General features: G+C 42.6%; 1 protein-coding gene across 1 annotated transcript in view; it reads left to right on the top strand.

Annotated features, from left to right (window-relative positions):
* The window catches only part of KCNMB4 (potassium calcium-activated channel subfamily M regulatory beta subunit 4), a 33,223-nt gene extending 20,375 nt beyond the window's left edge, over positions 1-12,848 (top strand). The window contains exons 2-3 of the mRNA XM_061637818.1: positions 3,720-3,847; positions 12,241-12,848. Of these exons, the coding sequence (XP_061493802.1) occupies positions 3,720-3,847; positions 12,241-12,409 (297 nt within the window). The 3' untranslated portion in view covers positions 12,410-12,848. The remainder of the gene's footprint in view (positions 1-3,719; positions 3,848-12,240) is intronic.
* Positions 12,849-14,831: the final 1,983 nt, after the last annotated feature.

Genomic DNA, 14,831 nt, shown 5'->3' with positions numbered 1-14,831 from the left:
AGCATGGGGCATTTTGTCAAGAACTTTGCTGAAGTCAAAATATATTATGTCCACAGCATTCCCACAATGTACGAGGGAGGTTACCTGACCAAAGAATGAGATAACATTTGTCATGAAGCCTTTGTTCTTGAAAAATCCATGTTGGTTTCTAGTAATCATTGCTTATTTTCAAGGTGTTTACAGACTGACTGCTTTATAATCTGCTCCAGGATTTTCCCAGGGATTGATGTCAGACTGACCAGTTAATAGTTCTCAGGTTCCTCCTTTTTGCCCTTTTTGAAGATAAGGACAATAGTAGCCCTCCTCTAGTCATCCAGCACTTCACCCATCCTCCATGATTTCGTAAAGATAATAGACAGTGGTTCTGAGAGTTCTTCAGCCAGTTCCATCATTACTGTAGGATGCAGTTAGTTGGGCCCTGGAGATTCCATTATGTACTGTGAAAATTATAATCAAATTTTATTTAAAAAATAAACTGGAAGAACTGAATAGAGGAAATAAATTTTGATTACTTTATTAAACCTAAAACATTTGTATCCCAAACATCCTAAAGTGCTCTTATTTTGCATAATCGCTCTCTTCAGAACTTGGCAGTAACATATATGGAGTGATAAATCATCAGAGACTTTAAAACAGCTGTCTGCTGTGATAGCTCTGCTAGGAATAGTGAGTTCTTTTGTGTAAAACATTAAAAGCATGATACTTGTCAGGGTGAATTGATGTAAATCAAGCATTTCCTGAACAAGTATATCAATTGGTTGTTATAATCAAACCATGCTGATTTGCAACTAAATAGAGATTTAATACTACTTGGAAACATGATCCAAAAACTGGTCAGTTCAGCCTATACACCTCTTGTATGTCTGTTGAGATGATTTGGTAAAGATTATATCCTTGGATTTCCAAAAAGCTTTTCTCAAAGTCCCTTGCCAAGTCCCTCGCTAATGACTTCTGAGTAAACTTAGCAATTGTGGAATAAAAAGAGAAGTCACACTCACTCCAGATCCCACATAATGTATGACCAAGTTAAATAGTACCACTTGTAATAATATGGATCCTTGGGGACCACTGCCTGCTTCCTTCCATTGTAAAAACTGTCACTTTACATCTCTGTACTTTAGAGATGTATTAAATTATCTACCTCTAAAAAGAAAAATCATCATGGCTTACAAATGTGAATAATCAGGATAAAGTTCACACTTTTTTGCAATACTGTGATGCTACAAGTGGTACTGCTGTATATTCTATGCCACTTTCAGAGCAGGTTGAATAGGTGTCTCCCATTAAAACAAATGGGGGTTGTACATCAGAGGTACTTTGCTGGATTGTGCTACTATTTTTTTTTTTAAGCCAGATGGGTTGTATTACACATGTATGTACATTATTTGATTATTCACCACTTCATTTGATTCTTTAACACTTGAGGACTGTTTGACTGTCTGAGCTGACTCCATTGAAAAGAATTTTGTTTGAGGTGACACTGAGATTGGGTGATACGAAAGCTCAATTTGTGATGTTAAATTTGTGAGAGCTCATTTGCACATGCACATCAAGCGATGAACATGCACCTGTGATTCAGCATCATGTCTCCCTAGACGTGTCATTGATGATCTCTTCTGTGTTGGGCAGCTAGCAGTGTTTTAATTGTTCAAATAAAAAATTAATCAATGGTTGGGGTATTCTTTTGTCATATTAAAAGTTTACTAAAACTCCCCCTCCCCTCCAATTTTACTGTTCAGTAGGGTTATCTGGCATCTGCTAAACCAATAATGCAGGGGGGAAATATGTACTTTCATCTAATTAAAACTTCCTACACAAAAAAAACCCAAATTAGCTGGCATTTGAAATCTTCCCAAAACACTTTTTGGAGTTGTAAAAATATTTTCCAGTTTCTATAGTATCACAGTCTGATTTAGATTCATAATACTCAATAAGTATATCCCTACACTAGCAAGTGCCACCAACCTGAAGGTGCAAAACTCTCTCCCACATTTCTGACTGCTGAATCCATACAAGTTGTATCTTGGAGGATATTGGGATACACTGATGCAGCCCTCAGCTTGCTTTGGTTCTTAAAAGATTAGGCCAGGTAAGGCAGAATAAATAAAAAGATATGACCGTAAAAAAAATAATCCATAGAATTCAAACAGCCTCAGCCCATCTGCTTTGCAGATCTTGTTTTGAAGAGAAATTAATTAAAGTATACCATTGTGACCTTTCTCTGGTTGCCTTAGTAGCAATCTATAGTTTTAATCCATGCTGGAGACTGACTGCTTAGAGGACTTGGGAAGCATCCACATAAAGTACAAGTGCAATTATGGCTGAGCCTTATGCCTTTCTTGCCTCTGATTGCATTGCCAAGGGCCTAGTTCAGCATCTATCTGGCTTTCTCTGAAAAGCTGCAGGTTGCTTATTTGAGCCTGGGATTGGGGTGGGAGACAAGAGGCCAGAAGCTCAGTGACAGAGCATGTGCTTTACATGCTGGTGTTGCAGGTTCAACTGCCACCATCTTCAGTTAAAAGGATATCTGATTTCTGGCTGGGAAAGGCTTTTGTCTGAGATCTTGGAGAGCCATTGTCAGTCAAATAGACCATGCTAGACCATCTTAATGGATATGGCATAAGGCAGGTTCCCCCAAGTGTGGTCTGTGGCCCACCAGTGGTCCTTGGTGTGTTTGTGGTTGAAGATGGGAGACGGCACATCTATTGCATGAAATATTCATATTGATTTTTAATTGTATGTTTATTGCTTCTTGTATTTCTTGCATTGTATTTTATTGCATTATAATATGAATTCTATGGAATTCAAATTGTAATAAAATAAAATGCAATATATCAGAAATAAAAGAAGCAATAAAAGTACAATCAAAAATCATACAGAATCTAGCACAGCATATTATAGTTGCTGCATAGGCAGAAAAATCATTAAGTGGTCCACCAAGACCCTCCACATTTTTCAGGTGGTCCATGGGGTACAAAAGTTGAGGAACTACTGGTATAAAGCATTTCACCCTACTAAGGCCAACAAAGATCTCTGAATTCAACTTTGTCTAGGCTGTGCCACTTATATTTGTTCATCTGTTACTTCTGGTGCTCTGGAAGAGGGAGTACCAACCAAGCTATCCTTAATGTTTATGGCTAGTAATGAACTAAAAGGCGTACTCAAGATAAATGGGGTGGTGGTAGGAGGGATCTTTAATCTTTTTGTAGTTGCTACTTCGTCCCTGAATCAAGTAAAGCCATCATGTCTGTTGTGTGCCAGTGGCTAACTTCACTGCATTGCTCACCAAATTGTAACGTTGCATAAGTGGCTTTTGTACACCATTATATCTGTATTTTTATTTCCACTTTCAAAGCCATAGATTTTGATTAAAAATGAAAGGACAACTAATCCTCTGTGAGTTAACATGCAGACTGGCAGATTTATTCTATTATGTGTACACTTATTTTATGTAACTGGCTAAAATTAGAGGTTAGGGATGTGCATGTGTGTGGTGGATCCCCACCCAGCTCTTTCGAATAAGACCATTTTAGCATTCAGCAACAATTGTGAAACAGTAGCAGTGTTCCATTAAACCTCCCTCTTGTCTCTCTGCCCATTTTTGAAACATATGCTTTTATTTTAATTATGGAAATTATTGAGGGAGGTCCAAAGAGAAGTGAAGTCTTATTTTGTTGCATGTGAAAATGATGTCATTTTCATGACATTTATTTTGACAGTGTTCATATATCCCTCCCTGCAAAAGAGAAAACCAGAAGAACTCTGAAAGTGTAAAGCTCTGGCAGGTTTACTGGGAAGATGAAGTTGGCTCTCAGCCTTTCACGTGCTACTTTAATCAACACCTCAGGTGAGTATCTTGGTACATGCAGAAGTTCATACATACAGTACTCTGGTGCTGGGGCCTCACTGGAAACAAAATTTCAGGATTCAAGCTAAAATACAACTATTTTGCATAGACCATAATTGGGAGAATTTACTTGTGTGTAAGCAACCAGGAAGAAGAGGAACACCATATTGGCATCCAGTTTACAGCCCTCCATGGGTTTGAGGCTGAGGATCTGAAGCTGGGAGTCTCCTCTACACATGGAATTCCTCAGGCAATTTAGAATCCTGGGCTATTGGGGTTCTGCACAAATACAGGTGGCTCCCCTCTTCTGACCTCTCAAATTCATAGAGGCCTAAATTAGTGTGAAAGTGATGCGCTAAAGGGGGGTGGGGCTTGGCAGTGTGCCCTCACTCCCTTTTGTGTGTTTCCTTACGCATGAGTAAACTTAACATCTGAATAGGGCCAAAGTCTTACAGATCACTAAAAACTAAATAAATAATAGTTGGAAATCTTTTTTATGTATATCAGATTGGCTCATGCCCATAGGGTGAAGGCCCTATTCATTAAATTAAAAATCTACAAGCCAGCTACCAGTAAAGTATTATTATTATTATTATTATTATTATTATTATTATTATTATTATTATTAAATGTGTTTATATATCACTTAATTCCTGAAGTTTCTAAGCGGTGTTTATAATTTTATGAAAAAATATTTTTAAAAGCATACAATAGATAAAAATCAATTAAACTTAATTATAAAAGTAGAAAACTTCCTTCAAATGCTTACTGGAAAATGTCTTTTGTCAAGCATCTGAAGTTCAACAGGGAGGAGGCCAGTCTAATCTCAGCTAGGAGGGAGGTCCACAGAATTGGGCCCAGAGTAGTGAATGCATGGCATCTGGCAGAGAGGATGATGATAAATCGTTACAGGAAACCGTTTTACAGTCCTTCCTGCCCAGCAAGATCCAACAAATAGTGTGGGTGGACAATTTCAGTCCAGGACCTAAGGATACTTGGCTGCCTAGCAGATGCTACAGCATGAGGCAACAACACACAGTCCCAAAGATTTCCAATTTGAGCCACAACAGCTCCTAACATGGACCAAATTCACACCATACATTTATTGTACTATTATTTTAGTAAAGTATTACTTTAAACAGTCATGGCTTCCCCCAAAGAATCCTGGGGAGTGTAGTTTGTAAAGGGTGCTGAGAGTTTGCAGGAGATCCCAGAGGACTCTGGGAATAGGGACAGATGTTAAACTGACTGACGGATAAACTACTCAGGGAATAGTGGCACCCCCAGCAGGTGGCCATGAATCTTTTTCATTTTTTAAAGTCTCTAATCCTTCTAGAAAGAAAGTTATGGAGCAAAATGTGCAAGTACCCTTCTAAGCAAGTTATGTGAAGTAAGCCAGCCTGCTGCTTCCTCCTGTCAGTGTTTTTAGCCAATGAGTGAAGTCAGAGCTATGACTGATAAGTGTGTTATTTGGACACCAGGCTATAGGAATATAATAGGACCTGGGGTCCTAAAGAGCTGCTCTTTTGCCTTCCATTCTAGGGCACTTTTCTGCTTCTGCTGTTTTCCCCCTAGTCCTTGAAATCCCCATTGTTTGCCCTTTTTTCTCTAGAACCAGGGTGCATCTTCCCTGGGCTGGGTTCACCTGAGGTAGTGCCTAGAACCTATTTTTCTGCAAATACTACTTACACAATAAGAGTGTGTGAATGTTAAACAATTTCCCTCCTTGCAAAAGGCAAATATGTAAACTTTGCAAAGAGGTTTAGGCATATCTCCTGCTTTGCAGGAGCTAAAGACCAGGGACACATTAAGAATTCACTGTATAGTTAACTTAGAACAGTGGTATACATATCTAATCAGATCTACTCTTTGTTTTTAATGGGGCTTAGTACCAGGTAAGTGGGCACAAGATGGCATCCTAGGCCTTGGTTTAGGATTGGCATTGGAAAAGAACAGGATTCTTGCGCTGTAACAGCTTGTGGCAGGCAGAAATTCAACAGGTCAAGCCCCCAGTGTGGAAATACAATTATGGAAAAAGGTTCACCATGACTGCTTTCTAATTTTGTGTTATGCCACACACTCCATGGGAGCCATCTAGGGTTGTGCCATGCCTCCATGGCAGCCATTTTGTGACTGCATCCCCAGTATTCTTTCAAAATGTGAAAGGTGCCCTCTCATCCAAAAAGACTGACGACCACTAATTTAAAAGATCGGGAGTCAGTTTACCAGAAGATTGTTTTTAAAATGTGTTTTAAATTGTATATATGTTTTAATGTTTTTGATTGCTGTAAACCGCCCAGAGAGCTTTGGCTATGGGGCGGTATACAAGTGAAATAAATAAATAAATAAATAAATAAAATAAGATGGTGAAAGGTGCTTCTGTCCAATAACTACAATTAGGACTTTTAGGCTCAGGAGAACCATAAGCCTGCAAACCTGAATGACCTGAGAAGCCTAAACCCCTCTGATGACCAGGTTTACTATTATTCCTAGGTCACAAGAACTGCTGAATATAATATTTTCTGCCTTTGTAATTTGTCTGGATTCAGTTTCATTCTGTAGTCAATTTCAATATACAGTACAAAACAGTGTTTCTTTGGCCATTCCCCGAAGAAGAAGAAAAAACATGTCCTCTTCAGATGATGCCCATCTCCAAAGATCAACAGCAGAAAGGAATACAATGCCAAAAGATAAAGCCAAGAGCAAACACCTGTTAGGTTGTGCTGACTCACTGCACCAGCCTTAATTACTTTCACCAGCAGCAAAGCTGTAATTGCGCTTCAGGTTTGTTTTCTCTTGAAATGCTTGTATTTTATATTAACAAACTAAATTTTATTGGCAAATACAAGCTTGGCATTTTAGCATTTTGCCTTTAACCATGTTTCCCTTTACTGCAAAACTGTTCAGTGCAACCAATAGCTTTCCCTGCTAGAGACAGAAATGGGTTTTGAAAGGTTCAGTATGTAGGTGGGGGAAGCTAGGCATTTTCTCGGCATGCTGTTCAGCAGGGGTGTGTGGCAACATTACCACAGAGACTGAAGGGATTTATTGTGTTTTCTATTTAGATCAGGACTGGGTAACCTTTTTCAGCCCAAGGGCCACATTCTCTTCTGGGCAACTTTCCAAGGGCCACATGACAGTAGTGGCTGGGGCCAGAGACAAAAGTGGACAGAGCAATGAATGCAAATGTCACCTTTGTACAGGAGGCCAGTTTCTACACAGACTCCCACACCCCTCTCTATCCTCCCTCCAGGCAAGCCAGAGGCATTATTAAAGAATGCTTTCCAGCTAGGAAAAAGCCCTCAAGGAGAGTGTGAAGCTGGGCCACCAGGGAGAGGTATGGTCTGGGGCAGAGCTGCCCCTAGGCACCGGGAAGCAGGGCAGTTGCCCCGGGCCCCACGCTTTGGGGGCCCCCGTGCTTGGTGATCTGCTCACCAGTCAGCTCCTCCCTCCCTGCCTGCTCGCCTTCGCCACACCAGGCAGGGCGCAGCTTTCGCTTGCTCTCTTTCTCTTCGCCCGGGACAGGGGCTCACTCGCCTGCCCACCCGCCCGCCATGCCGAAGCCGCCGAAGCCGCCACCACCGCTCCTGCTGCGGTCAGCGAGTGGTAGCTGCTCCGGGGACAGCAAGCTGGGCCAGCAGTTCCGGGACTGGTGCCCGCGCACCTACGGTGACTCGGCCAAGATCAAGACAGTGACCTGGAGCAATGTGGGGGGCCCCCAACTATGCTTTTGCCCCGGGCCCCACACATGCTAAGGGAGGACCTGGTCTGGGGAAAGGGGTGTGGCTGGGAAGGAGGGGTGGTCCTGGCCTACTAGAATAAAGCCTTATTGCTAGGATTGTAAGAAGAGCCATGCTAGATCAAACTCAGGACCTCCCTAGTCCAGCATTGGCCTCAGGGAAGCCCACATGCCAGGCCTGAAGGAAAGAACCTGCTCCCACGATTGTTTTTCAGCAAGTGGTATTAAAGGTATACAGCTTCTGATGCTGGAGGTAGTACAAGCATGGCCATCATGACCAGTAGCCATTGATAGCCTTATCGTCCATGAATTTGTCCATTCCCTTTTTAAAGCCATCCAAATTGGTGGCCATTGGTACACCTTGTAGTGAATTTCCTAGCTCAACAATGCACTGTGTGAAGATGTATATCCTTTGCCCTGGATCTTCCAACATTCACCTTCGTTGAATAATGCCAGGTTCTAGTATTATGAGAGAAGGGGGAAAGTCTTTTTCTGTGCCATGCATAATTTTGTGCACCACTATCATGTTCCCCCTTACTTTCCTTTTTTTCAAACAAAACAGCCCCACGTGCAACCTTGCTGAGTTAATCGTATTGGTTGGGAGTCAGTGTGCTCTCATCTTGCTCCCTACCAAGCATCCTGGGCGAAGAGTGAGATTCTGGTTGCTTAAGGGAAGTCATTTGACAAGTGTTGACTTTGCCTGTTTTAATAGCACAGGTGATAAGCATGGCACTTTTGGGGTTGCGCATAGATCCTCAACCATTGTGCTCAGACAGGTTTATTGTGTATGTTCCATTGTAAGTTGGCAGCTGTACCCTTTATCCTATGCCAGGAGGAAGCGCTATGCACAAATGTTTGTTTAGAGTTTAGGAGATGAAAGCGTGTTATAGCTGATGACTATCTATGGATCATTAGGTTGCACCTGGGGCTTATCCCTCTTCGAATAATTACTTGTGGGGTGGGGAAGGGAACTGCTGTTATAAGACTGCTCTGCTTTAGAGCATGTGCCAGCCTTTGCTTTGTCCTCTTAGTTGTATCTCTACACTTTGGAGTCACAGCAAAATCCAAATTGAGACCGGGACCCCATGCTGGAAAAGATCACACTGAGCAAAGCAATCTCTCCTCGAAGATGTTTCATTTTTATAGCAGAATTCAGGAAGTGGGCAGGCACTGAGGACAGCATATATAATAAGGGCTGTAGTTCAGCGGCAGAGCATCTGCTTCACATGCAGCAAGTCACAGGTTCAATCCCTGGCATCTCCAGGTAGGGCTGGGAGAGACTCCTGCCTCACACCCTGGAGAGCTGCTGCAAGTCAGTGTAGACAATACTGAGCTAGATGGACCAATGGGTTTACTCAGTATAAGGCAGCCTACTATGTTCCTTATGGGAGGGATAGGCTGAAAGAAGGCCAGTGAGCAGCAATCAGCAGAGATCTATAAGCTGACTACAGAGACTCGTCCAGAAAGCCATTAGCTCCTAGATGCCATGAAGCTCTTCTCAGAGGAGTTCCCCCATTCACTTCCAAGATGGAACAGCTCCATTGCCTTAATGTTCCACATGCTCAAGGAACTGTTGCTTTCAGTGAAGTTACTGGGTAAGTCTTTACAGGTGAGGACACTCCATGTACACATCAGACCACTCTCAACCCTAAGAAAGTTAGCCTGTGGTATTGAGATCATCCATGTTTGTAAATGTTTTATATGCAGAGCTTGGAAAAGTTACTTTTTTGAACTACAACTCCCATCAGCCCCAGCCAGCTGATGGGAGTTGTAGTTCAAAAAAGTAACTTTTCCAAGTTCTGATTATATGCCATATAATACAATCGGTGATGTGGTCTAATTATTACTCCATGGGGGTCCCAGTTCACCAGCTTCATTATGTATATGGGAAATGGACAATGCACACACCTTGTTCCTTAGGAGCAACATGGAGTTGCCACAGTCCCCGTAGGGTTGATGGACTCAGTGTGCTAGATGCTTGCAACACCGTCTGCCTGGAAGTGCCCAAAGTGTCCACAAGAAAATAATTGAGATTCTGTTTTTATATTATTTACTTTATACTTTGCTTTTCCAAAGCACTTTCAACAAACTAGGCCTACAAAACAATCAGTGAGGTGTCCTATCCTAGGAAAACCCATTCACTGTCACTATCAGCAGGATGGGAGGAGATGGCCTCACTGTGGCATAGGTCTGAGTTGCCGGCTTCCTTGGTTCTCTCAGCAAGCTGATTACTAGTCTTTTTTCAGCCCCCCCCCCCGTTTGAGATTGGATACATTCAAATTTCATAATTCAAGATTTTAGGTAGTAATTTTATTTATTGCATTTATATTCCACCTTTTCTCCAAGGAGCTCAAGGTGGCGTACATGGTTCTCCCCTCCCCATTTTTATCCTTACAACAGCCCCGTGAGGTAGGTCAAGTTGAGAGGCAATGACTGGCCCAAGATGTCCCAGCAAGTTTCATGACTGAGTGGGGATTCGAACCCTGGTCTCCCAGGTGCTAGTCCAGCACTGTAACCACTACACCAAACTGGCTCTCAAATGGGACAAACAAATTGTTGTCCATGTATACAATCTCTAACATTTGCACAGCTAATTATTAAATGAATTATTTTCATTTAAAGAGATTTTAGAATATTTTTAAATAGTTAAAATATTTTTGAATATTCCAAAAATCTATGCACTTATTGAGAATGTTATGCAGTCTGAAGTTATTGTCTTTAAGTCATTTTCAAATATGGGAAACTCCTTAATTTTCATAGAATTTCTATTTCCAGTTAAGGTTTGCCATGCAGCATGGTAGCAATTTGTAGAATTGCTTCTATTTCCATTTTTCAAAGAGATCATTGCTTAATAGCTTTCAGATGAGAGCCTGGCTGGGAGTCCAGAGTCTGTGAGTTCAAATCCCCGCTCGTGTCTCCTGGGTGTCAAGGGCCAGCTAAAGACCACCCCCATAGTGAGTGGCTCAGGGGTTACGTGCCCTGCCACCTGTGCAGCCGTGGGCAAGCTGCATAGTCCCAAGGAGCCCAGTTGCCCCCCAGCTGGCAGTTGTGGACAAGGAAGGGGCTGGCTTGTGCAGCTGTGGCAAGCTGAGCAGGCCCTAGCCAGCTGGGGAGGACTAGCCTCAGAGGGAGGCAATGGTAAACCCCCTCTGAATACTGCTTACCATGAAATCCCTATTCATAAGGTCGCCATAAGTTGGGATCGACCTGAATGCAGTCCATTTGTTTTATTTTTATTCTTTGACTTGAACTGGATTTATTAACAAAGTTCATATTTACAAATCTAGAAACAAAATAAAACGTTGACTTTTCCATAATCAGAAATTCTGAAGGAAGAAACCAAATTAAGATTAGGGGAAGATCTTCGCCAAACCTTTCTCTGATCTAGAAACAAACTTGGGCACTTTATCAAATTCAAAACATTGTTTCTATAATGATAGCGCTCCAGATTGTTTTCCTAAAGTATCTGTGATTCACTCATAGCCACTCAAAAGCTAACAAACCAGATGGAATTTATGCAAAATGGGGAATGTGGTGACTGAGAATGCAATCCTACACATACTTACCTGAGAGTAAGTCCCACTGAACTCACTGAAACTTACTTTTGCATTGACATGCATAGGATTGCACTACACATTTCAGGTTTGTACTCCTTTCTGTGGTATATTAGTCCCCAGCTCACACAGAACCTTTCTTCTAGCAGAATCTATATATCTTTCTTTGATAGGATTACAGCAACAACAGCCTGTACCAGGGATGGAAACTGTGCACAATGATTGATAAAGTGCACAAGGATAATCCAGTTATTTGCTGTGGGTGCTCCATTTCTCACATGGAGCTCCTCTGCTTAGAAGGACATGCTTTCAATAGAGGGTGTAACACTATGTGCATATCCATTGCATGCATTAAACAGCCACCTCCATTAAAGTGAATGAAACAGCAGCGGCATAGGTGAAGGAGCTCTGTGTTGACCTTGAAGTATGCACAGCGAGTGTCAGTTGACTAAAGCAGGGGAGATAGGCCAAATTGCTGAAGTTCCAACCATAGCACTTGTTTTTATCTGTTTGCAGCCATAGGACTGTTTGCTTTTATCTGTGGTTGGTTTAGTAGATTGGGCTAGATTTATTAAACATCTGGACACTGACATTTGCATGAGGGTTTACATTCCAAGATTTTTCACCAAAATCATGTGCAATGAATCTTGGTTTCTTGTACAGTCAAATCAAAATGGTAGAACGAAAGCCACTTGATTGTTTCTTACAGCGTTGCAGACACTGGGCTGGATTCAGAGTTTCTCAAAGCGGAATGAGACTAACTGGATGTTCCCACAGGCTGAAGCACGGGAGGGGATTTTTGCTAATTTCCCCAGCAGTCCCCTATGCTCCCTGAAAATCTGCTGTGGAGGACTGGGGAACTCTCTGGATGGTGGGTGGTGGCCTTGGGGGGCTGCAGGGGGAAGGGGGAATAATCAAAGATTGCCTCCACAAAAAGAAGGAGCCCTTCCACTTGCAGAACAGCTGATCTGGATCCAACCCAATATGCCATTTACAGTTTTCGTGTCAGTTGCCTCCTCCTATGAACAGATTCCTTGCTTTTTCTACTCCTCTTTCCCCCTTTTTTTTCCTCTGTAATTTTCTTTCCTTTCCTTCTGCAGACCAGACGACGTACTCTTACGACGCACGCACGATGAGTCGGTTCTTTTGCACTGCTTCCTTTGGCCGGTGGTTACCTTCCTGGTAGGGGCCCTCATTGTGGTCCTCACCATATGCGCAAAGAGTTTAGCTGTCAGAGCAGAAGCAATCAAGAAGAGGAAGCATTCCTAAGTGGAGGAATTTCCTTGAAGGAAAGCTGAGGAATTGTATAAGGAGGACAGTCAGAAGTGCCAAGTGCAATCGAAAGGCACTCCTATGGTGCTTCCTAGCAATGCCCGTTCCCAGTGTATTGCCAGCTGTTGGTTTTGCTGATGCCTGAAGATTAATCTTAGGTGACCACGCTGTGAATTGTTAACTTGCTGCTTCTGCCACTGTGAAAGCAAAATCTGTCTATTCCAAAATAATAATAATGATAATGATCCTAAGCTGCACCAAACTGGCTGTACTGCATTTTATGAAATCTGAATGATGGCTCTTCGCTCCAGGCCTTTGGATGGACTGAAGGACAGTTCCCCTCCCCCGAAACCCCCCAAAGTGTGGTTGACTTCATCTTAGCAAAATGGTCTTTCTTACCATTATTATTTAGTATATTGAATATTTGTTATTTCTTCTCTCATAGACTGTATTTCTGAAATATTAAAAAGTTGTTGGTTTTTATTAGTGTGTGTTCTTTTTGAGTGTAGATTTCCTTTTTGAATCAAGAACAAAATAATAATAATCATGGTGTGCTGACCTGATTTGTTCACAACAGTGTCATTTTAGAACTGGTGTTTTAAATCCAGGTGTATATCAAAATGATCTGCTGGCTGAAAATTATACAGCCACAAGAGTGGCTGTATACTATAGCCAGCAGGATTTTTCATATCCCGCAATGTTAAATTGAAAATACCCCCCATGCCATTCGCAGGCTTCCCATCAGCTCATTCCAAAACAAAACCTTACAAAACTTATAGTCCTGAACTCAGAAACGCTTGCTTAACAACCCTCTCAATTTTCATGGTGATACACAAAGCAGTCAGAGAGAATAGACAGTTCAAAGTGTAAAAAGAGAGAAAAAAACCTCAGAGCCCTTTTGGACTTTTCTCTCTGACAGTTCTCATGAAATTCATTAAAAATCAGCCATGTTCACAGAGGACCTGGAATCCTAATACTGACGTTGCCCCATACTCTGACCTTCATCTTCTGCAGTTTAAAAGTTTAAAAAAATCCCTGGCTGATTTTTAATTAATTTAATAACTTTTACATGGAACTGAATGATAGTGTTGGGCATGCTCAGTAAGAACTAACTGTCAGTGTTCTAAACGCCAGACTCCCAGTGGCTGGACTTGCCTACTCAGGGGGCCACACCCACACCAGACTTTGATTTCATGTGAGACAGTCATGGCTTCCTTCAGAGAATCCTGGGAAGTGTAGTTTGTGAAGAGTACTGAGAGGAGACTCCTATTCCACTGACAGAGCTCCAGTGGCCAGACTGGTTTAACAGTCAGCTGCTCTGATTGAAGCTCTGTGAGGGGAACAGGGCATCTCCTAGCAACTCTCAGCACCTTTCACTAACTACACTTCCCAGGATTCTTTCAGAGAAGTCATGACTGTCTAAAGTGAAGTAAAGGTCTGATCTGGATGTGGCCAGGGACAGCTTTGGTTTAAATTTGGGTGGGAGACTACATGTGCCTGCTGTAGAATAAAAATGTGGGGGAAATGCTGAAAAGCAATGATACTGTTCACAATGTTTTCCTTTTGGAAAGGAAAGGGGTCTCACCTCTGCCCAGTGCCCACCCACCCAATCTCCTCCCTTCCCCCACCTTGTACCCTCCCTGCCCCTCCCCCAGGTCAGTGTTGGACTATGACCTGGTAGACCAGGGTTTGAATCCCCACACAGCCATGAAGCTGACTGGGTGACCTTGGCCCAGTCACTGCCTCTCAGCCTCAGTGGAAGGCAATGGTAAAACCGCCTCTGAATACTGTTTACCATGAAAACCCTATTCATAGGGTCACCATATGTTGGGATCAACTTGAATGCAGTCCATTTCCATTTCCAAACATGATTGCACAGAAATAAATCCCATTGAACCCAAAAAGTATGCAACTGATCAAACCCACCCTCCCTTCTTCTCCCTCCTAACCCCTCCATCTTGCCCCTTCCCTCCCCTTTCCCCTCCCCATGGTCAGTTTTACCTGTCTTAAGCATGATTGCATGGGAGTAAATACCATCAAACTCTATAAGCATGCAAATGATCAAACCTGCCCTCACCTGTTCCTTCCTTTGCCCCACCCCTTGAATCCCCTCCTTCCCCCTCCCCTTCCCCCTCCTTTCTCCCCCCTTTCCTGTCCCTTTCTTCTACCCTCTCCTCTCCCCTTCCCACTCCCCCTCCTCCCCCATGGTCAGTTTTACCTATCCTAACCATGATTACATAGGAGTAAATTCCATTGAAATCAATAAGCATGCAAATGATCAGATCTGCCTTTCCCCTTCTTCCCCTCTCCTCTCCCTTCCTCCTCCCCTCCCCTCTTCCTTCTTCCTCCTTCTCTGCCCACTCCAGCCATCTCTCCCTCCCCCCTGGTCAGTTTTACCTATCCTAAGCATGATTGCACA

Source organism: Rhineura floridana, chromosome 8 (genome assembly GCF_030035675.1).
Source record: "Rhineura floridana isolate rRhiFlo1 chromosome 8, rRhiFlo1.hap2, whole genome shotgun sequence".
In the NCBI taxonomy this organism is placed as follows: Eukaryota; Metazoa; Chordata; class Lepidosauria; order Squamata; family Rhineuridae; genus Rhineura; species Rhineura floridana.
The sequence above is the reverse complement of the archived record's forward strand: the minus strand, read 5'-3'. Positions and strand labels throughout refer to the sequence as shown.